This window comes from Anser cygnoides, chromosome 32, assembly GCF_040182565.1.
Source record: "Anser cygnoides isolate HZ-2024a breed goose chromosome 32, Taihu_goose_T2T_genome, whole genome shotgun sequence".
Taxonomy (NCBI): Eukaryota; Metazoa; Chordata; class Aves; order Anseriformes; family Anatidae; genus Anser; species Anser cygnoides.
Genome location: NC_089904.1, coordinates 1530496 through 1553926, shown reverse-complemented (window position 1 = coordinate 1553926; position 23431 = coordinate 1530496). Strand labels below are relative to the sequence as shown.

At 45.8% G+C, this 23431-nt stretch overlaps 2 protein-coding genes across 4 annotated transcripts in view; both read left to right on the top strand.

The window, feature by feature from the left end:
- Window positions 1–742: 742 nt before the first annotated feature.
- Window positions 743–22586, top strand: LARP4 (La ribonucleoprotein 4). The gene is given in 18 exon segments (XM_066985704.1): window positions 743–904; window positions 6396–6540; window positions 7264–7422; window positions 7746–7821; window positions 8310–8446; window positions 8838–8941; window positions 9992–10102; window positions 10490–10543; window positions 11189–11398; window positions 11883–11986; window positions 14892–15125; window positions 15906–15954; window positions 16149–16307; window positions 16844–16965; window positions 17240–17405; window positions 17578–17806; window positions 17809–17930; window positions 17932–22586. Coding segments are annotated over 18 exon segments (2334 nt in total). The 5' UTR covers window positions 743–886; the 3' UTR covers window positions 18067–22586.
- A 545-nt stretch (window positions 22587–23131) lies between these two features.
- DIP2B (disco interacting protein 2 homolog B) overlaps window positions 23132–23431 on the top strand; it is a 68323-nt gene continuing 68023 nt past the window's right edge. For all 3 annotated transcript variants that reach the window (XM_066985703.1, XM_066985702.1, XM_066985701.1), the window contains exon 1: window positions 23132–23401. In XM_066985703.1, coding sequence (XP_066841804.1) covers window positions 23314–23401 — 88 coding nt within the window. In that variant the 5' untranslated portion in view covers window positions 23132–23313. The remainder of the gene's footprint in view (window positions 23402–23431) is intronic.

The following is a 23431-nucleotide window of genomic DNA, read 5'->3' as shown; positions in this document are numbered from 1 at the left end:
ATTCTGTGACTGTTTGCTCCAAGTCCCTGAGAGGAAGTTTTGGGGAGCTGGGGGGTGGCCTCTTCTCGCAGATAATTAATGGCAGGACAAGAAGGCACGGCCTCAAGTTGTGCCAGGGCAGGTTTAGGTTGGAAATGAGGAGAAATTTCTTCTCAGAGTGGTGAGGCGTTGGGACGGGCTGCCCAGGGAGGTGGTGGCGTCAGCGTCCCTGGGGGTGTTCAAGGAGAGGTTGGACGTGGTGCTTGGGGACACGGTTCGGTGGTGCTGGTGGCAGGGGGCGGCCGGCCAGGATGAATTCGCCTTTCCAACCCCGACGACTCCCTCAGGAACCCCAAAGGCTCTGACTGAGGAGCAGGGGGACCCTCGCCGGCTTCGTGCTGTTCAACACCGCCACCTGCCGGGGGGAGACAACTGCAGGAAAACGGGGGCCAAGCCGGGGGGCGAGGGGGCTGAGAAGCACAACGCCGAGACGCCAACTCAGCCGGGACAAGAATTTGGGGCCGTTTATTTCACCCCCCAGCCCCCTCCCCTCACAGCGCCCCCATTTTGTCCCCCTCCCGCCCAGCGCCCCGGCGCATCCCACTGCGCCCCGCGCGGGGGGAGGCAGCGGGGTTGGCTCCCCCTGGCGGCGCGCTCGGTTCCTCCTCCCCCTTCCCCCGGGGGAGCGGAATGGGCTGGCCCGGAAGCGGCGGGCCCGGAAGCGCTCGGCTGAACCCGGAAGAGGCGGCGGCGGGCGGCGGGCGGAGGGCGGCGGGAGGGGGCCGGGCCTGGCGGCGGCAGCAGCGGGCGGAGGCGGAGCCCGGGTGTCCCCGTCCCGCTGGTGCGGCCGCCGCCGGGCAGCGGGGAGCTGGGGTCCAGGGGCGGCCGGGGCACCGGGGGAGGCACGATGCTGCTCTTCGTCGAGGTGAGGCCCGGCCCGGCCGGGCCATGTGGCGGGGAAGGGCCGCGCACGTTGCCGGGCGCCCGGGGGGGGGTGGGGGGGAGGGGACGGGGCTGACACAGCAAATCCGGGGGGAGGGGGGGGGAGAGGGAGGGGGGAAATAACGGGGGCTCGGGGCTCTGGAAGGTTCCGCCGGGGGCGCGGAGGCGCTGCGGTGACCTTCGGGGAGCCCCGGCCCCGCGGCCTGCCCTGAAGGTGAAGCGGCGGCGGGGAGCGGGGCCTGCGGGGAGCGGAGCGGGGCTGGGCCCGGCCTCCCTCGCGGCCCCCTCCCGGCCCCGCTCCCCTCACGGCCCCCCGGGGCTCCCTCCCCGCTGTTTTTCCCCTCCGAGGCCCGGAGTCGCGGCCGCGGCCCCCCGTTAAAGCCGTTAATTCCCTTCCCGCCGCGCTGAAAGCGACTGAGGGCGGCCGGGGGAGGGCCGCGGGCGAGGCGGAGCGGCCCCGAGCGGCTCCCGGCTCGGCTCCCGGCTCGGCTCCCGGCTCGGCCGCTGCGTCCCCGGGCGCGGAGGTCACCCGGGGCGCTGCGGCCGCGAGGCGAGCTCCGGGCCTGGCTTCGCAGCCGCTGCTCCCGGCGCTTCTCCGCCGCCTTCCCGGCGGTCTGGGGAAGCGCAAAATCGGCCCCGGGCTCTGGAGGAGCGGCCCCGGTGTTCGCCAGACAAACGCCGGCCGCTGCTGGCTTGAAACTTTCGCCGTAAGTCGCGTGCAAAGCAAAGAGCTGCTGCGTTGGTGGAGGAATAACCGAGGGGAGCTGAGCGATTGCGAACGGCGTGCTCGGGCCTGCCGCGGTGGTCTTCCCCGCGAAGGCGTTCTGCGCTAAGAACGTTTAAATAAAAAGCTTCGGGAGCGCTTTTTTTAAGCTCGTTGCCTTAGTTCCGCAAGTGGAGTTGCGCAGAGGTGGCCCAAGCACAGAACGCCGAGCCTTAAGAATTTGGTTTTCCAGTATTTAAATGGAAGAGGAGCTCCTCGAGCTAATCCGAGCTGCGGCCCCATGCCGGCAGCCAGGAGCTGCGAGCAGCCAGCCTCGGCTGAAGCCCAGCGCGGTGGAGAGGAGCTGAGCCTCTGAGCAGCAGGCCTGGGAGGCAGCTTCTGAGCTCAGCTCAGCGCCGTGGAGCGGTTGTGGAGGGGGCTTGGGCAGCTCAAAGGGAGCTGAAGTGAGCCAGGGGCCTGCGGAGCCAGGCAGCGTGTTTGGGGTTCGGTGAATCCTGCGAAAAACACAAACATGGCTTGTGTGAGTCGCTTTGTTTGCTCTCCTTCCTTCTCTGTCAATAGCATCGGGAGTTACCTTCTGTGATCTCCGCTCAGGGAACGTCAATGCTGTTTAATTTTGAGCTTCTGGGAACGATCGTGACTTTTTGAAGGTGCCTTTTCCCTGCCAGGACAGGGAACTTGAGCTCTTCACCAGGTGCTGGGAAGTGCTGTAGTCGAACGCGTGAAACACCAGCATTTATCTCCGGTTCTTTGGGACTGCCTGAAAAATACGCTGCAGAACAGGATTGATCTAGAAGTCCTGAAGCTTTTGGGGGGATTAGCTGGCTGACTTGAGCTGTCAGTGTTATGTTTGAGGCTTAACTGCCGTATGCACGTGCTGACCGGGAATTGATTTCTTCACAGCGTGAGGGGCGGAATTCTGTTCGCCCTGAGAGTCTCTTAGCTCAGAAAACTTACTGAAGGGAGGTGACGGTGTAAGGCCCGTTGGTTTTCGTGCGTTAATATCTGGGGTAGGTGTTGGTTTTCGCTCGCAGCCAGGGCAAGCGGACTGTTAGCATTTGATAACCAAGCTGTGGTAGGAGTTTTAGTGAAGGCATCGTGAAAAACAGACCTGGTGGCGGCTGGCCGTGCCAGCTGTGGGTCAGTTCAGTGCGTGCTCCCAGTTCAGTAGGACCATATCGGTAATTTATTGGGGAAAAAACTGGAATCTGTGTGTTTGGGATGGGCTCAGCGCTGCCCGAACTGTTGTTAGCGAAGTGTTTCGGTGGGAAACCCAGGGCTGGGGGGAGCACGGAGCCTTGCTGGCGCAGCTCAGTGAGCGACCCAGGTGAGCGTGGCTCTGTCTCCACACAGGTCCCTTTCCCCAGGGATGAAGGAGGCACCCCTAGTTCCGGGGTGCTCGTACTGGCTGATGAGAAACCACACCGCATTCAGCGAAAGGAATTCTTTTGTGATTATTTATGCGTGTTTTGGGAGTTACCTGGGACACGCGGCGTGCTAGGCTGTTACGGGATACCCTGCAGCCAAACCAGAAGGAGTTTGGCGCGTTGCTTTCGCTTTGACGCCGTCAGGCTCTCCTCTTGGCTCGCTTCGCAGCCTGGATGAGCTTTGGGAAGGTGGCAGTAGCTGCAGCAGCACGCGTCTGCGTCCGCTGCAGGTGTGCTTCCCTACCTGTCGTGTCCCCCGGCCAGCACAAGGCTCCTCTCTGCCAGCCTCCCATAGATTCACTGACTTCTTTTTTTTTTTTGTTCGCTCTGCTTATTTTCCCCTTCTGGAAAATGTTTAGATTCCCACACCACAAGTTTTATTAAGTTCTCTTTTTGGTTTTTCACTTAGAGCCCCTTTTGGAGAGTCAGTTTGCTCTGGGAAGTGTGTCTCAAACTTTAAGATTTTGGTTGCAAGATGATTCGAGTTCACATTAAAACAAAATGCTTTAAAGGAAAGGGAGTATTTTCATTTGCGTTGGCTTATTTGAATCTGTGACACGTAATTGAGACTGTTACAATCAGGAAAATCATCTTTGCCATCTTGTCAAGATGAGGCAGAAGCTTTGATGGTCAATTTGGAGGAGAATCTTTGATCCACGTTGGCTGAAAGTGATGTAAACCAGAGCGAGGCTCGGCTGGGGAGGACAGCTTGGTCAGCTCATGGATACCAGCGAGCGTTCCTAACCTTTGTATCCCTGTAAAGCTTTAACCTCGCCATGAAAGTTCCCGATAGCAGCTGGGAGGATTGTTCTGCAGCCAATCGAACGGCCTCGGTGTTTGCTAACCTCAGTGAAATACGCAAGAATTGGGGTTTTGGCCTTCTCTGCAGAAGAGCCCCTTGCCAGAGCAGAGTGGCGCCGCTCCTGGAGCGGAGCACGGTGGATTTCCAAAAAGCTGATGTAAATCAGGGACTTTTCACCTTCTCGGAGCCCCCGGTGACTTGCTGTTAAGCTGCATGACATCAGGGCCAGGGCCTTGCAGAATTGCATTAAGTATGATTAAATGTTTCTAGAACAAAGAGGAAGTAGCCCACGCTGTGTTTCAGGTGTGTATTTCAGACGCTGTATTAATAGGTCCCTTCAGTTCTTTATCAGCCCGAGTCTCTTCCGCTTCTTGCAGCTTTTCACTTGAACCTGCGATTTCTGAAATTCCACGTTAACATGTGCGACTTTCAGTACTTGCTCATGCGAGCAACGTCATCCTCCCTTCTCAGAAGGTTGCTTTTTAATTCTGATTTGATTCGGGAGCACAGTAATCTCCCTAGAATGTTTCAGTTTCACTTCGTTGTACTTAACCCTTCCAATTCCTTCCATCCCGGTACCAGCCTGTACGACGCAAGATAGCGAGGCAGCGTTTATTTTTATAAAGTAATGACTCACCTGCTGGATGTGTCTTCTCTTCCTTTTCCTGTGATGAAAAGTAAATCCCAGGAGATGGGATCTGGTGGCTTTCTTAAGCAGGTGCCCGTGCTGGCACGTGTGCTGCATCGCAGGAGCAACCAGCGATAGTTTGTGGGTACAGCGCGTAACCGGGCTTTCCTTCTACCTTCTGGTTGGAGGGGAACTGCAATGAGAAATAAGAAGGGAAATGTGCGTGTCCTTTCACACTGAACTGCTGCTAGTTCTTCTTTCTGTTCCCAGCTATGTTTTTCTGCTAGCATTCATGAAAGAGGGTGAAAACTCCGTCGTGGCGTGGTCTAAACTCATTACGCCCGGGAGATTTCGAGTGCCAAAAGAGGCCATGCAAACAGCGTCATCTGTGTTTTGCCCTCTGTCGTGACTGTCTTGAACTTCTCTGGGGTTCGGAGGCTTTTTGTTGCTGGATTTGGGCTTGGCCTTGTAGAAGATAGCTTTGGAACTAGGTGTGACCTTGGCAGAGAAATTATCTGTAAAGCTATTGCAACTGCTTCCTTATCCTTCTGCTTTTAGGCTTGAGGCCTGCTAGCCCGCCGCTCCTTGATTTCAGACTCCAGCAGACTGGACTCTGAAATATCAAACTTCCTTATTTGTGAATTTTGAGATAGGAGCAGGAATTAGTGACTCCTGCCTCGTGGATTCAAGCAATTGTTGTGAATGAAGTGGGCCGTCCTTCGGGGTCTGAAGGAAGCTGCTGAGAAGAGATTGCGATAGCTGCTTGGACGGAGCCAGGAGTTGGTGGAAGGAGAATTCTTGCAAAAGCCTCGTTTCCTTCTCTGGGGGGCAGGCGTTCGTTTTATCACGGCACAGTGAAAGCCATTACAACGCTTATTTTCTGTGCTGTTGCTGGATTATCGGACTCCTTGCCCCAAGTGCCTTTGAGCTTCTCAGCAGCTCTCAGAAAGGGGCTTCGGAGGGCGCAATCTTTTGCTGTAGAAATAAGCGGTCACCTGGGCGTGATCACAGGCTGGAGTCCAGTGCTTTCTCGTGTCGGTCTTGTTTACCCTCGTAGTTGTGATCCTTGTTGCCCAGTCTTAAAGTTGGACAGTCCCGTTCCCCGCCCCAGCAGGCTGTGATGGTGCGTATATTTATCTTGGCACTTTGAAAGCGTTTATCTCCTTGACTACAAGCTTAAGAAAGTTGGCAGCACGCGTTTCCTCCGTCCCTGGAGGTGCTCAAGGCAAGGTTGGACGGGGCTGTGAGCAACCTGGTCTGCTGGGGGTGTCCCCGCCCGTGGCAGGGGGTTGGATGGTCTTTAAGGTTCCTTGCAACCGAAACCATTCCATGTGTGTGAGGTGTAGGTGAAGTCGTGGGGAAATCAGGGAACGCTTGTGTAATCTCACGAGGGCTCCTGCAGCAGCGTGGGCGATGCTTGCTTAGGGTAGTCGTCACTCATTAAATTTAGTAACTCATTGGTTTCTTCGCCTTGGAACGTAGTAGGTTTTGTTGTGGTTTGGTTTTTTAAGCTTCCTTTCTAGGAAGGGGGTCTGGAGGAGGGAAAATTTCACTTTCTGGTGAGAGGGGGAGTGGCGCATCATGAGAGTCAAGTCTTAAAAACTCATGAGCTACCAGAGCCCTTCACAGCGAGCCGCTTCCTCTACTGATGGTGTCAGGTGCCGCAGGTTGGAGGCAACACTTCTAATGGGGCAGAAATAAAATACTTGGAAAATACAAAGGAGTTTCCCACTTTGGTTAATGAAAAATTACAGAGGTGCTTAACAGCCAGGCAGGGACTTGAGATGTGGATCTGTATCGGAAATCACTAAGTTCACCCGTGTCATCTGGCTTGCCTCCCAGAGCATCTTCGGGTTGTTTTTCCTAACGGAAGCGTTCTGCTCTCTTCAGCAGGTAACATCGAAAGGTGCTGGCTTAAATCCGAACGCAAAAGTGTGGCAAGAAGTACCCCAAGGGAGCGGTGAGGCTGTGCCGCCAACAAATGGCGCAGAGCACTCGTGGCAAGACACAGCAGCTGCTCAGGGGACTCATCCCGAGGGTGAGATGTCGCGATACGTCGTCTGCTGTTAGTGCTGAGTGGAGGAGTTCAGCAAGGAAAAAGCTCGTGCTCTTGTCCTTAAGGTTCTTAGTGCTGATGTAGCAACAACGAAACGAATGTGACAAAGCAGTAGACAGGAAAAATAATTGTTTACAGATCTGAGGTTGGGCCACTCAAGTTTTGTTTAGGAGCTCAAGAAGGAATCCAGAGCTCTGCTAGGATGGAATCCTTCGGCAAGGGTACCAGTGCCAAGGGGCCCGGTGATGACTAAGTAACGCGCTAAGAGGGAATCTTGACCCAGTGAACACGAAAGTAAGTTCTGAGGGCCGCTTACAGTCCTGGTAGATCACTAAGGTTTGCTGAAAGCTGGCACACGGTAGCGGTTATACTGGAGTAGAAACTGCAAAGCAGTTTTTCAAAGTTTTTAGGAACTTTAAATATATGAAACTTGAGGCAGAAAGCCTGTATTTTAAATCATCCCGGTTTTGGCGGATCTTGCAATTTCACGATCCTGTTATTTACTTAGCCCAGAGACCCTAGTGCAAACTAGATCTTCCTGAAAATGGAGAGGTAGAAAATGCTATCCTGCACAAAGGGGACATCGAAGATCTAAGCCTTTTGGGTACAGCATTCTTGAGCATTTGCTTGAATGTTGGCATTTTCAAATAGAAGTAGGCTCAACTTTATAGTAGGTGTTCTGATGATGATACATTCTTGTGCCAGGTAACATAGAGATTTCAGAGGATAGCTGCAAGCAATATGAAGTGATGTATTCCACACCGTGTGAAGCTGCAAGAAATGGCACGGGAGTTGATGAAGCGGCTGCAAATGGGATTGTCTTAGCAACTGAAGATCTTGGATACCAAATCTATGAAGTGTCCGGTGAGTATTCAAGTAAGAATCTGTAACCTTATGATGTCTGCTGCACTTAAAAATTTGGAATAGAAGCTTAGATGTTTTCGAGGAGATCCAAACCAGCTATCACACTTGGCCAAGCAGGTGAAACCCATGGGATCCAAATAATTTTGACAGGAACGATGCAACATGGAATGTGTACTATGGTTGTCTTTAGGCAAGTCTCAGATGACCTTTTCCTCTCCTTATTACCCAGAAGGATTCATACTTCTGTTGTACAATGAAATGCATTCTCGCATTGTATTCTTAATGTGAAACTAAGATCTGATGGTGAGTGTGATAAATTGCAGGTGAAGGCAGCTCCGCTGTGTCCACAGAAGACATTAGAGAATGCTTGAGAAAACAACTTGAATTCTGCTTCTCACGGTACGGTTGATAAACCCTTTGTATGAACCCTTTATTAAAACACTTAGTAAATTTTTCCTTTTTTTGGCTTGATACATGTTATCATAAAAATGTTAACTGTGAGTGAAAGGAGTTGCTCACAATATGAAACAAAATTTGCTGAAATCCTTCAGAAACCCTGTGGCGTGTGTTAGTCCTGTCCACACGTCCCTGTCATCTAATGAGAATCCAGCCTGACTGTGTGTTACCAGAAGAGATATCTGCAGAAAGGATTTTAAGACAAAGTGACATGCAGAACACTATAATTTTCATATTTTTTAAAAAATTATCTTATGCTTTCTGTTCATCTGCGTGAAATTCTTCCAGGAACAAAAATCTGAGTATGTTTTGGCTAGAGTAGCTGCGAATAGCATTAGTGAATATTTAAGCCTGTGGTTATCCTGTTGTTTTTAGGCTTCTGTAAATAAAGTTTGTGATTTTTGTGAAGTAGTGAATGTATGTCTTTTTAGTGAGAATCTTTCAAAGGACCTCTACTTGATGTCTCAAATGGACAGCGATCAGTTTGTTCCAATATGGACAATTGCTAACATGGAAGGTATTAAGAAGCTGACAACTGATATGGACCTTATTCTTGAAGTTTTGAGATGTAAGTTTGGTTGTTTGATATCTATATTAATAAAAAAAGAATCCATCCTTACTTTAAATAAAAAATGTACTAGTCTCTTAGCTGGTTATGGCATATTTTTCTGGTAGATAGCGAAGAGAATCTAGCGAAGGATGTTTGTATAGAAGTGGCTGTTCCAGGCTCCTGAATTCTAGTTTTGCTTTATACTAAACTTCCTAAGCCTGTTCCAGTTAGAGACCACTCTAGGATATTGGTAGCAATGACAGTGTTTTTTTGGGAGGCAGTAAGCCTGCTCTTCTATTCACTGTGAAAAATACTAATTACTAGAAGTAATTAAGTCTAGTACTGCAGAGATTTTACTTTGCTATGTACAATGTTCAATATTAAGCCAATTTTTATATTTTTATTTTAGCTTCTCCTATGGTACAAGTGGATGAGACAGGGGAGAAAGTAAGACCAAACCACAAACGATGTATCATCATTCTCCGTGAGATCCCTGAAACGACACCTATAGAGGTAAGAATTACAAGGAAACAAAAGCCTCTTGATGTTTTTGGAAGGGGTCTTCAGCAATGCTTCAAACCGCAACAGAAAGTGTTGCTTAGAAGGTCAACTGGTATTTAATTAAACTCTAATACTTTTCTGTTAAACCACATAAGTATTTTTCTCTGCCTGGATGCACTGTTGAAAAAGCCAAACAATAACAAAAAAAAAATAGTTGCTGCTGCCTCTCCCTATTATTTTCTAATACATAAAAATGCTTTTAAGAAAACTTCCACTGAAAATTGAGCTAGCTGGGCTTTTCTGCAATGAAGTTTGCACTGGTCTCTTTTTAGATCCAAAAATAAAATCAGTCCAGGGCATAGTTTGGAATTCAGGCTGAATTTTTGTTACAGCGATAACTTTACTTGAAGTCAGATGGTTGTTTTGGCAGCAAGATATGTTATTAAACACACACATTTCTCATTCATTGTGGCCCAATATGAGCTGAGCTCATTATGTTCAGAGAAGGGAGGATAATAAAATTCCTACTGATATTTGGCTAACGGAATGATTTTTGTTCTTTGTTTTTTGAAGTTGTAACACAGGGTATTTGTCTACTAGCATTTTTAATTAGTTCTTTTAATGCAAATGCTGAACAGCTGATTTGCCCTGTATGTAAAATCTGGTTGATTGTTGCAAAGCTGTCAAGTTGCCTTGGTTTAGAAATACTCCTTAGAATCATTGTTGTCTAGAAGACTGTCTTGATCGTCTGATTTTTTTTTTTGTTACTTCTTTCATGTAGAAGTATCACCAGTTCTACTCTGGTCCTGATTTTTTTTATTTTTAACCAGCTGTGCCTGCTACATTTTATTTGGGGAGCTCAGCAGACCGGGTTTGTATTATTTAGTTCATAAACTGGTAGAGGACAAGTTGTTGTTCTGCAGACCTGTTGAAGGGAATCAAAGAGCATTCCTGGTCAAGAGAAACTTGCTGGAGTCCAAAGTTTTGTTGGCTTACTGTTCATCTTACAGCTTGGAGCTTGAGCTACATCCCCTTAACTGCCTGACTTTTTCTCTTCCCTAGGAGGTTAAGGCTCTGTTTAAAAACGAAAACTGCCCCAAAGTAATAAGCTGTGAGTTTGCTCACAACAACAACTGGTACGTTACATTCCAGTCGGATACGGATGCCCAACAGGTAAGGCAGCCTTCGACTTTTAATGACATCTCTACTTTGTTATTGGTACTTGCCCTGCTCGAGAGAAGCGTGTGTGTGCTGCCTGTAGCTAAAAGGCTTGTTTATTTACTGATTTCTTCACCACCCCCTTTGTTATTTTAAGAGGCTATTGGCAAATTCTAGTTAATAAGAAAAAAGCTGAGAAATTAGGGTTATAACTCTCATCTTCTTCTTGCCTCTACACTCACCAGCCATAACTACTATCTAGTATCCTGAATTTGAAATGTTAGTTGATTTACCTGGGCTAACAGGGAAGCACATTGCTAGTATTTCATGTTAAAACATATAAAGTCCTTTAAGCAGTACAGTTTTATCAAGTTATTCTAATGTTAATCTTTTTTTGTGCAGGCATTTAAATACTTAAGGGAAGAAGTGAAAACCTTTCAGGGCAAGCCAATAATGGTAAGGCTGTTTCACTTGAGATTTCAGAATAACATTCTGTTTGTTGAAGTGATACTTTGTGTTTATGGGAGTGGGGAGGTAAAGAATTAACCCTGGGTTAGATAGTTCGTGACACTTGCTCTGTAGGCTATTAACTTGAATGAGGTCATGAGTAGCTTTGAAAAATTACCATTCGGTGACAGTCGGTTATTCACAGTGCTGCTTCCCAGGAGGTGCGAAATACATTCTTGTTTCATCTTCCCTTCTCTGCTTGCCCAAGAATCTGGGTCTGCAGAGCTCAGGAGAGGGACTCTTGCCATCCTGAGTCTCTGGTTTGTTAGCTGCTCTACAAATAAGGCTGAAGCCAGCTGGTTGTGCTGCGAGAGCAATTGTCAAAGTTGGAGTCTGGACAATTACTGCCATAGAAAGCTGTGTTATTTTAAACTTCAGAGATTCTCTAGCTAAAGTAGCATATGTATCCTTCCTTTTAGCACATTCTAAGAATGTAATCTGCATTGATTTTTACCAGATCTTATTTGTAAGCAGTAACCAACCTACTTCCCCTTACATCCCTTCTGTTGCAGTTTCAGTAGGCAATAAAGATTTCGTGTTCTGCTTCTCCTTGTCTCCCTTCTAATGCCTGTGATGTGAATTGATATCTTACAGGCAAGGATAAAAGCCATCAACACGTTTTTTGCTAAGAATGGTTACCGGGTAGTAGATTCCAGTGTTTATACTCAGCCAGTTCAAACACAAGCACAGTTTGCCTCACCACTGTTTATGCAGCCTGTATATAGTCCTCAGCAGTACTCTATTTACAGCATTGTGCCTCAAACATGGTCTCCAAGTCCTGCACCTTACTTTGAAACACCACTGGTAAGTAACAGCTGCTACTCGCTGAAAACAAGGGGAGCTAGCCCAAAGCATCAGTAATAAATGGGATAACAAATCAGTGTGGGCTTTTCAGCTGCAGAGTAGGCAGGTTTTCTAGTCAGATTCCTCTGTTTTACGATAAATTAGGTCAGGGACCTGATAAAACCTGTCAGATAGGCTGTGGGTCTCTCTGTTGGGTGGCTACCGTTGTCAAAGTTTGTTGTGGAATTCCATTAGCCAGCGGTTGGTGTTACCGGAGGAGCTTTGTAGCTCTGTCAGGAACCAGAGGGCTGGCACTGAAGTAGATTTGCAGGCTGTTTATCTGGTGGGGTTTTCTCTTTATAGTAGTAAGATTAAAATATACTAGGTAAAGTAGCCCAGCATAGAAGTACACACAGACGAGATGAATAACTGCTGAAACTGATCTTGTGTATTTGCAAACGTTTTTCTTTAAATTCAGCCATTGAAACTGTTCTGTCTGTTGCAGGCCCCCTTTCCTAACGGTGGATTTGTGAATGGCTTTAATACACCAGGATCATATAAAACAAATGCTGCTTCTTTGAGTATAGGTCGCCCATTCCATAGAAATCGGTAAGATAGCTGTGTCAGTTGTGTGCTCTCTGAGAACTCACTCTGAGTATTGATCCTGAAGTGTTCTCTGCACTTGTACAGTGCCTCATAATGGGATTGGTTACATATTTTATTAAATACGTGTGACGTTCATCTTGATTTATACAATACAATAAAAATAAAGGTGGCAGCTTAAGATCCTAAAATACCAGACGTACGTGCTAGAGAGAGCAAAGGTAATTCCTGCAAAAGTCTCGGAGGAATTTCTGCAGACAAATAAATAACTTCCTCTTAAGGTAATACTTCTAATTATGTTTGTTACACGCAGATTATAAACTCCTGCAGCACAAACATAAGCTTTTCCTGTTGTGTGATTAGTCGTGCAGAGAGCCATTCATTTTATGCAGCTGAGAGTTGCATGCCCTGACTGCTTACGCTAAAACTGCTTGCTGCTGAGTCTGTTACTTGTAATTTATTTGCTTTATCCCCATCTTTCCTGATAACTGTAAGGACTCAGCTCAGATATAAACATTGGGGTGGAGGAAACAGCTTTGTATTTGCTGGAACAGTACTCTGTAAATACAATAGAGTAGTAATCTGTTTGTGTGGGTGGAAGTTGTTTTATTTGCAAGCTCTTTTACTGTATTCAGCATGAGGGCTGGTAGCACGGGAATTGTTTTGTATACCGTTTGAGAAATCGGTTGACAACTGCCAGTTCCATGAATGTTTTTGTGATGCAGTTAAGGTTTGTGGCAGCTGGCAGAGGATGAACTTGGAAGTTTGGTCTGTGGTGACTCAGCGGTGTCTTAACACAGGCTCTGAGGCTCGTAGTACGACTGCTTAGGAGAAGAGGCAGCTGATTCTGTTACAGCTGTGCAGCTCCCAACTAAGATGTTCTTGAAGTTGATTTTTTTTTAACTTTAACTGTGTCCAAACTTAAAACTTGTAGAACTCTTCACGTATATGGATCATCTCAGAAGTGTGGATGCTGAATGTGTGCAAAAGTTGTATGTGCCTGAAGGTTAACGTCTTGACGTGCCCCCACATTCACTGCCGCCTTGTAGATCACATCTGTGTTAAGCTTAAAAAAAAAAAAAAAAGCTTTAAGCTTTTAAAACTCATTGGGTTATTTTTAAGACTTTATTTTTTAAGACTTTAATTTGTAAAACTTCAATTATTGGGAAGTTATGGCTTCAGGGTCAAGCATGTACAGGTTCTGCTGGTCTGTCTTGGTTGTCTTATCTTTCCTATTAATCTTGCTCAACTGTTGTGCTCATGCAAAGCTCTGCTTTTGCAGTAATAAATCTTCATGTTCTAGAAGCAGACAGGAATTATGCTTCAGCAGGACTCCTCTGCAAGCAGGGGACTGCCAAAGTAACAGTGATGCACAGCCCTGAAGGTTTGGCCCAGTGATGATCAAGTATCGCGCTAAGAGAGAACAGGTCCAACAGTCAGTTGTCTGGGCAGCCTGCACTTCATGCTTTTCCTTCTTTTTGCTCTTTGACATCATCTCTCTTTCTCTCTGCTCTTTTTTTTCCTTCTTATCTTTCCTTCTCTTTTCTGCTTTGCTCTTCTGCCCAGATAAGACTGTGGCCTTCTCAGTGACGGGTAAGATTATGAGATCTGAGGGCTGAACGAAGACCTGAGAACCCTTTCCGTTTTAAGAGCGAGCTGAACAAAATGGGAGAACTTAGTTGGCTTACCTCCTCTTCCCTGTGCTTGTTGCTGATAGAAAACTTGCCCTTATTGGGGCCTAGAAACTGGTTCTTACTGCTGCTTAAAGGAGCCAAGTATAAATTAATCTTTGTTCAGTGTATTGTCTCTGGAACTGCAGAAGAGCTCATTCAGAGACGCTCGTTCAGCTGCTGCTTTTAGGTTTCTGCCCTGGCTCATTAAGCTTCATTTGTTTTGCCATACAGACAGTCACTAGTTAAATATTGGATTTTTGTCTGTAGCAAAACATTTGTTTAAGCTGGTTATATTTATTTTGCCCTGATTTGTTGCAACATCCTTGTGGGAAAACCTACATCAAACCATCCTTGTGACAAAACCTACAGTGCTACTGTTGATAATTTTATGTCCAGCCATCTAAAAGCTAATTTAAGTTGTCTTTGGCAAAGCAGATGAATTTGAACACTCAGTACTGGGATATTAAAAGATGGGTTTTGTTCTGCTTTCTGGTGGGTCAGAGTTTTTCTGGGTAATTCTCTGTGTAAGACCCTGAGCTTTAACGAGTAGTAACACTGAGCGTGCACAGTTCAAAGGAAATACAGCTTTGATGCTGAATGATCAATAACTGGGTAAAAGGTTTGAGGTAGCGTGAACTGCAGAGTCAGTCCTGTGGGTGTTTGGTAACAAGAGCAGTGGGGCTAAGATCCCGGCCTTTCAGGCCCTTGGGGATGTGGGCTCGCAGCTACCCTAGCCTTATCTGCCCCGTTTTCTTCACCCTGTTCAGTCACTGACTACTCCCAGCTTCTTGTTTCAGTTCATTTTTTTGCTTGTGGTGAAGTAGGTTTTGTTCCTCAGGCTTGGCTTAGTTCTCCAGCTCACTTTCCAAAGCCCTGTGCCCATGCTGCAGGTCCAGGTTTGCGTTATGCTGGCTCTTGTGCCTCCCCTCGTTCTGTGGCCTTTGTTTTCCTTTGGTCTCTGTCAGGCAGTGATCTCCGTGTTTTCTTGTACTGGCAGTGCTTGACAGGAAGGGAGGTTGCGAGAGAACTAGAATGAAAGGAGTAGATGAAGGTAAGGAAGAACAGATTCTGTTCTTCATAAGTGTTCAGGAAAGTTCAGGAACCAGGACTTGTCTGGGGAAATTCCAGTACGTGCTAACCTCTCCTTTCTTGTCAGCTACAAACTGTAGTTGGTGGTAGCTTTGCCTCTTGTTCTTTAAACTCTGGACTGCAGAGCCTCTTGTCTGTGTGTCCTGCAGTGTGAAGCCTCACTTCCGATCGTCAAACAGCTCCGAACATGCCGTGGAGGGTCCAGCTGCTGCCAGTACCGTGTCAATGGGGGACGGACCACTGAACAGAACCAACTCAAGGAATTTTGTTATGGAGCGCCATAACAGTACGTTAACTGGGCACCAAGACCAAGGCTATTCCCAGAAGGATTCTCCTACCGCGCAGATAGAGCAGAATGGAGATTATGGCATTGGCAGGGGCAGGTAAAGACCTCTGTTTGCTTATTTGCTGTGACACAACAATGCGGTTGGGGCATGGTGGTGGAGGCTGAAATGACTTTGAACCAAGGATCATCAACCATTAGCACAGTATATATTGCTGTAAACAGTGACCGGGGAAAAGTGACATCTAAATACATGGAGCATGATAAATACTCAACTGTGGGCGTGAATGTTTCCTGCTTGGCTGCACGCCTCTTAGTTCTGACAAATACCTTACAGGAAGATAGTAAGGTGTCGTTATTTCAGAATAACTTATTAGTCTCCTGTATAAAAACAGTTGATGAATCAAAGTCAGTATTTTTCTTGGTGTAAATAATAAGCAAATCCTCAGTTTAGGAATTTGATGCTCCTAAACTTTGTAAGGTCAACTATTTTTAATCTTTTGTGTATTAATTCAGATTTAAGATGCTTAAAAACTAAGAGACCAAGGTAGAGAAGTGAGAAATCAGGTAGATAAGTTTATTTGTATGAAGTTATAGAATATTATTCTATAATATTGCAGTCTAATTATCACTGTGCTCGTTCAGATACAATGCTTAGGGTACCTCCTCCATAGGGAGAGAAAAGAGAAATTGTTTCCCGTGTTGGCTGTGTTCCAGCCGTATAAGAGCTTTGACCTCCTGAAGATGGAGAACAGCCCGGCACTGTGTCTTGAGAAACATCAGTAGGCTGCTGTGAATCCCGCTGCCACAGGGTCCCTTTTGTGCAGCCGTGTGCTTGAGCTAGATGAATGCACTTAGTGGCTTGGTTTTGCCTTCACAGGAGGAACATTTTCAGAGGTCGAAGAAGACGAGAAGATGACCGGATCTCGGTAAGTTCCACTTCCTTATTGCAAGGAGTTATGTGAAGTGCAGCGAATTGGCTTTGCATTTATTGAAGGAATGGCGTAGTCCTTAAATTCTTGATATTGTTGTGGGCATTCAGTGTTTCTAGAAAACTCACCAACACTTGCTTTCAGTACTATCAGTGCTACGTCATGTCTTTGTTAACATTTTCTTTCTCTAGAGACCTCAGCCTTCAGCAGAAACCAAGACTCCAACACCAAAGTTTGACTTGCTAGCATCAAATTTCCCACCTTTGCCTGGCAGCACAGCAAAAATACCAGGAGAGCCTGTGCTGGAGAGCAGGATGTCTGACATTGTTAAAGGAATCTGCAAAGAAAAGGTACCTGCTTGTCTCTGGCATGCAAACAAAAATACGGGTATGCTGTGTCTTCCTTCTCCCCTGCTGAAAGAATTGTGTTAAAGCATTCTAATGTGCAGCTTTATGTCTGTACATCATATTAAGTGCATTTTCTGCCTTTCTGTTCTTGGATTTCCTTGGCTTCCTGAAGCATCTGTAGTTAACTACTGTAAGCTCAGTACTGTTTTGGCATAAAGCAGGCAAATTAAGACTGTTGGCTGTTGAAGTAGGAACAGCTTGTGTGTAGTTTAGGCAAGGGCTGTATCCAGGTGAATTTGCTACTTGAGCTGGTGGAACTTAGACGTTGATAATTTGTGTGATAAAAGACTGATTTGGGGGTTTATCCATGGGTTTCACCCATATAAAGGGTGATTAGTTTAGAGCTGATGGTCCAGAAGTAGAATTTCTATAATTGTCAGCCTTTGGAAATATCCCACTTCTCTTGTAGTGTCATGAGGAGCAATTTAAGTGCATCTGCCATTTTTTTCCGTATTTTGCAACTTACTCTTTCTGTACAGGAAAGCAAAGAGTTGCTGTCCAGCTGTCCGACTCCTGCTCAGGAAGAACAGACGCACAGCACTGTCCAACAGCCTGTGACAAGTGCGAGTTCATCAGGTCAGAGTGAAGCTGTGGTGTTAAGGTATGCAGTTTACTTAAACTGAGAGTATTAAAACTTGAGTGTTCTGACTAAGATTGTAGCTGGAGTCCTGCAAGGTGGCAATAATGTCTGTCCTTCCTTCTCTGTTTGTGGTAGGTAGCTTCTCTAGATGCCACTAGATGAAAATAACAAATTGTGGCAATAAAAGCTGAACCTTTCTGTTCTGCAAAAGCTGCAGTTGTGGCCTCAAAGATCTTCTCAAACATCGATTTCTGTGTTAGTAGTCTTAAACGTTAACTTGTTCTTGATTTAACAGCACGGTTCAGCCAGACAGCAAACCGGAAGAAGTGTCTGTTCAGAAAGATGTTACGAGCCACACTTCTCCATCCGTGTCTGTCTGTCCTGTCAGCGCTGCAAAGCCGCCAAGGACAAATACCACTTCTTCTACTAATGCAAGCGTGGCTCCTGCTGTGTCGATGCAGGTAAGGTCCAGAGCAGGGGCTGAGTGGACAACCTGGAGAGCTTTCACTCGGGTGTGCAGTTGGCCACAGCTGGGGCTTAATCACCCCCTGTATGTGGCCTTGGAATAGCGTGGAAGAACGCGGTGTGGGTATTCTGGTATGTAAACCTTGCTCTTCTCCCTTGGTCCCAAAGGAGCCACGCAAGCTAAGTTACGCTGAAGTCTGCCAGAAGCCCCCAAAGGAACCTCCTCCAGTTCCTGTTCAGCCTCTTAGGGAACTTCGCACCAACATAGTTCCCCCTGCCAAAAATGAAGAAAATGGTACACCTGAGAAGGCTTTGGAGAAGCCTCACGACAAGGTTGAAGGTCGAATGAAGGATTATTCGGGGTTCCGAGGCAACGGGCCTCCCCGGGGAGCTGCTGGGAAAATCAGGGAACAGAGGCGCCAATTTGGACGCAGATCATCGCCTCAGGGAGCACCGCGACGTATCGGCAAGGAGCAGTATGTGCCACCTCGGTCACCAAAGTAACGCTGTCCAGCCAATTACTCTCTATTTAATTGGAGCTGTGGACTAATAAGCAGCAAAGGAGACTGTGAGAAAGAAGTATTCGTGAAGGGGAATACTGAACTGGAGTGTGGCTTGTATGGAGAAGTTGTGGAGGGTCCCAAAATTCATCTCTGAAAGTGATTTCACAAATGCTGGAGGATTCCAATCAATATAAATATAGAGATTATAATTTTTGTATTTTTGTTTTTAATTTGCAGAGGGTTTCCTGCTTGAAATCAGTTTTGGGGTTGCGAAACTAGCGTTTTGACGAAGTGAGAGAATATGAATTGACAAATTAACATGTCCCTCGGTGTAGGAGGAAAAGGATAAGAGATTATTATTTTTTGAAAAATGAGCGTTTCTGTAAAATTAGAAGTTTTTTTTAACCTATTTAACACTTGGCTTGTAGGATGATGCGTCTGCCATAATGGCCTTGCATTGCAGAGCACATCTGCAGCTGAGGTGCTTGGTCAGCGTGTGAGTTGAATGAGTGCAGCCAGATACTGTTGTCATCACTTAGTCACTGATGATAAAAACTGAATGTACTACTGTAGTAAACTTTGTGTTTCCAGCTTGGAGTAGAGTCTCTTGACCTTACTAGTAATTCATTCAGCAAGCTTTTTAAACTATATTTTTTACAGGAGACTGGATTGTAGATCAGAGCACGTGGACAGCAAAAATTGTCTTGTATACGCGCTTGGAAGGAGGCAGAAGGGAGCATGTCAGAGTTATTCATTTGCCATTTTCCTTGCCTCCTTTTGAGGGCAACTTTATAGGGTTTTCATTTGTTCGTTTGTTTTCTTGCTTGTTACTTTCTCTAATCTCTAACACAGACTTTTGTGGTATCTTGGTATGTTTTCCAGAGGCAGGCCCAGTGTAGGATTGGTGGACAGCTACACAGTACGCGATGTTAGCTTCACAGGTAAAGAGCCTGGAATTCCAGCTGCAGACATGGAATTCTCTCTTGGGGATGGGGACTCTGGGCGCAGAGCCCTGTGCGCCCCACCAGGCTCAAACTGAGGTCTGGTTTTGAGTAGTTATTACTGACCTATCTTTGTGTTCTGGAGTAGGGTATTGGATGGCTGTATATTAGAAATCAGGGTTTGTGTCCTGGGAGCTCATTGTTTACAGCTGATATAGTAACAACTGACTTCTTTTTAACTCTTCAAAATGGAACTAAAGGTAAAGAATTAAACAAAAACCCTCGTATTCAAAGAAGCTACTTGAAAGGTAGCATCTTGCCTAGCTTTATGCTGACTAAATTTGCAACACTATTTTGTAGTAAGTGGTTAAGTTTAAAGGTGATTACCATAATGACTGAAATAGGAAAATTCAGTGCATTAATCTGCCAAAATCAGCATGCCAGGGTTCAAAGTTCTGTATAAAGTGTTAGGGAAAAGTAGCTTCCAGCAGTAAGAATCACACCTTTTTTTCTTTTCTTTTCTGTTTTGTTTTTTTTTAGTGAATAGCAAGTGTACAAATTTAAAGTCGTAAGTTGTGAACACTGGAAAACTCAATTGTGATATATACCATAAACATCTTAGTAATATATGCTAGTGTTGCCATTAGAATGAATGTAAGTGGCAGTTAAAATAACTGTGAAATTTTTCATTTTCTGATTTCTTAGCCAGATAACCCTTGGCGACTTCTTACTCAGTAGGCATTCTCTATCAACTGCTTTGAGAACACTCATATCTATTTTTATAAATATATATATAAAGCCAGAGTTGTCATTTCTCTAACTTATTATTCAGCTTGGCAATTGCTTTGATTTGATTCATAACACAATATAATGTATTTATGCAGTTAACTGTTCATTTCTAGGCATGTTATATATATATATATATACACATATATTAAAAAAGCAAAAAACAACCAAAACCATTACTCACTTTTAGACTACCTGTACTAGGTTTGGAAGGTTTTTTTAATTTAGTAAAAATAAAATAAAAAAAAAATCGTTGATCACATCTACAGTTTAGGGATGCTTACAGAACCCTTCTCCGTTTATTTCAATAATGCTACATTTGTTGGAATGATAGAGAAGTTTTAAGTGTTTCGAAATGTTAAAGTTCTGAAAAGCAGTGAATTTCAGAGTTAATTTTTAATCAGTTTAAAGGCTATAAACAATTACTGCAGTCAAACTGGAAAAAAAAACTGTATGATAGTCACAGATGTTTAGATAGATGTGCAGTGTCATTGCGAAGTTGAATACATTTTGGGATGCTAACAGCTGCCTTCAGCTGGCTGCTGTTTGCAAGGAAGTTCCTTGGGAAGAGGCTTTTGCAGATGTTGATCTCTGGCCTCCGTGGAAAAGGTGGCACGCTAACTGTGACCCGTGTAGGCGCCCGCTTTCAGTGCAGTGCGTACGATAACCTTGTAGTGCTGAAAGATAGAATTTCTGAAAAACAATTGTGAAATGTAACTTGTTTCGTTTTCCTACATGTGGAAAAGGATTAACTGCAGTTCAGTCTTTCTTGAACGGTAATTGGAAAAACTTGACCGTGGAAAGGATGCTTTGTATGACCTGGGTGTGCATTTTCCAGCAGCAGAATATGGCTTTTGTACAGTGTATGCAAATAAGTCTGTAAACCTGTTGGCTTTTTCCAGCATATTCAAACTTTTATCAAATTAGGGCACTCATAATTATTTATTTAATACCTGTGTGCAAGGATTTAACATTAGCATTCCCCTCCTTCCCCCCCCCACCCCCTTGCAACTTATACTGTTTTGTTGTTTTTTTTTTTAATTTGTAATTCTTTGTGTGTCGGGGGGAATAACCAAGTAAATATGAAGGCTGTGAAAACCATAGTTCTGTGTGCAAGTTCTCCTGCAGTACTCGTATTGCATGGCAAACACTTAACTTGGGCTAGCTGCTAAATTCTCATCCCTGTAACGTACTGGGGCAAGCTGTTGCGTCTCTCCCCGTGAAGTTTGCCTGTTCTGACTGGGGAAAACAGGGACAAAAAGATCACTTGGGAGCCAGATTGACTGCTGGGGGCAGCTCGTTGGTTTCACTTTGGTCGTATCACAGCAGCAGCAGAGTTGAAACTGCCCCTTGTTCAGCAACAGTGTTCAGAGCGCACTTGAAATGATAAATAACAGTTCTCAGTGGTTCCTTCGTGGTAGCTTACCACATGATGTAAACACACATTTTCCTACTCTGCTGATATTAAATACCAGAAGGTGCAAATCACATGTAAGTTTCAATTTCATGAACTGTTGTGACTTGTTTTCAGAATTGTTGACTTTTTGTTAGCTACAGAAATACACTTCCCCAGTTAAGTTCTTTTCCAAATTATTGTGCATGGAGAAGATTGGGCCACTCTCTTGTATTTCTGCTGGGGAGTGAAAAGAGGAGTAATTATTTGCATGTGATAGTAAAATTTAAAAGTGCAAAATTTCTTTTGATTTCTAAAATTGTTAGTTTTATAGTATCTTACATTCCTGCTTTGTTTTTTTTTTTTTAAAAAAAAAAGTTAGCTTGGCACAGTATGATGGTGCAGTTTTAGCAGTAGGTTTTAAAAAAAAAAAAAAATGTAACCCACTCTATTAACCAGAAGAGAAAGATGATACTGTGGCAGATCAGTAGCAAATAAGTGACTTAATCAATGCTTTACTGTAGTTAAATAGCTATGGCCTTACTACTTTGTCAATATCAGCTTAATTGTCTTGAAAATGTCCGCTATTTTTACTGTTACCCAAGTGAATGGTCACCTGGGGTAAAATATCTGGTATGTACAGATGATATTTTAAATTTGTAAAATGCGCCGTATTACAGACAATGCAACAGAAATGCACTTCGGGGGGAAATTGCTTCTGATAAGTTTTTTTGTAAATCCTTGATTACTACAGATATGCAATAGAATTTTTGTTTCTAATTTTGATATTTCCTTCTGAAACATAAGATTGTTGCCATTAATCTGAATGATTTATCGCGCTCTTCTTTGTGTGTATATATTACATATAGTCTGAGCTTCCTTTAGGATGGTACATAATTTTGGTTTGGTGTAGTATTTTAGTTGGCTCTTCTCTTCAGTGCCTTTAGCATAGGCACTTCAAGAGGCTTATTGAGTCTGTTTTTAATGTACAGTTGGGAGGACTTGAAATGGAGTTAAAGCAACTTATTTCTGACAAAATCCATCTGCAAACTAACCTGTAACAACTTTAAAATTTTATATTTAAGAACCAGAGGTTTATTTTTATGGAGCTTCAGTTATGGATACAGTTTCCAGAAATGCAACTTCAAATATAAACAGACTGTGCATAAAGGGTTTTTGTTCTAATTTTTATAGAATACAAAATATTCAGATAATATATTGAGCTCAAGTTATGACAGATATCTTGTTCCTCCCCGATGAATCCAGCTTCCCCTTGGCATTTATTATCTCTCTTCAAAGTGGTAGGGCTTCAGTGAAAGGAGAAAAAAGCAACCTATCTGGCTTCTATACTTTGTCTGTTCTGGTATATATTCCTGTTGTCAAACCTGTCCAAAACAAAATTTGTGTAAAGTAGGTTCATGCTTTAAATGTTAAAATGATAATACATGTATTTGTATTTGTTTTTGACATTGCCAAGGTGCTATGGGAAATTGAAATAACAGTTAGAAAAATAAAGCTGATTTAAAAAAAAAAAAAAAAAAGAAAAAAAAACACCCCACAAAACAAAAACACCAAAACCCCAAGCTCTTGCTGGCCTGTGTTGTGTTGTGATGCTGAACGGGTTCTCTTTTACTCGCCTTTATTTCATGAAATACCTGCTACCTTTACTTCACTCCCCCTCCACCCTTTCCCCCTCTATAAGGGATGAAGGTCGGGCCCTGGGCCAGGCTTCCCCTCACCCTGAGCCGCCTTTTCCCTCACCCTGACCCAATTTCCCCTCTCCCTACCCCAAACCGCATCTTTCTGAGGTAAATTTTCCTCCCAACCGCCCCCCGCTCCCGCCCTAGCGCTGCGTGGGGCCGGCAGCGCCCGCTCCATCTTCACGCGTCCCTCAGGGGCTGGAGGGCGGTGGCGGGGGTCGGGGGTCGGGGGGGGGGGGGGGGCGGTGTCGCGGCTGTTTTTCGGCTCGGAACCGGGGCCGAGAGGACCCGGGGGGGCTGAGGGGACCGTGCCGTGCCGCCGGGGGGCGCGGCGGCAGCGAGGTTTGGCGGCCGCTCCGTCCCTTCCTTCCCGCCCCGTCCCGCCCCGTGACGCGAAGGCGGCGCTGGGGCTCAGCATGGCGGAGGTGGCGGCCGCTCCCGCCGCGCCCGCGACCCGGAGCCCCCGGCGCTGAGCCGGAGCCGCACCGAGCTCGGCGGCCGGGCCTGCCGGGGGTCCCTTTCCCCTTTTTCCCCCCCCCCCCCTTTTCCCCCCTTCCCTTCCCCGTCCCCTTCTTCTCGCCATGGCCGAGCCGGCGGCCGCGGGCGTCTCCTCGCTGCCCCGCGAGGTCCGCGAGCAGCTGGCGGAGCTGGAGCTGGAGCTGTCGGAAGGTGCGGGGCGGCTGTGGGGTGGGGGGGTCG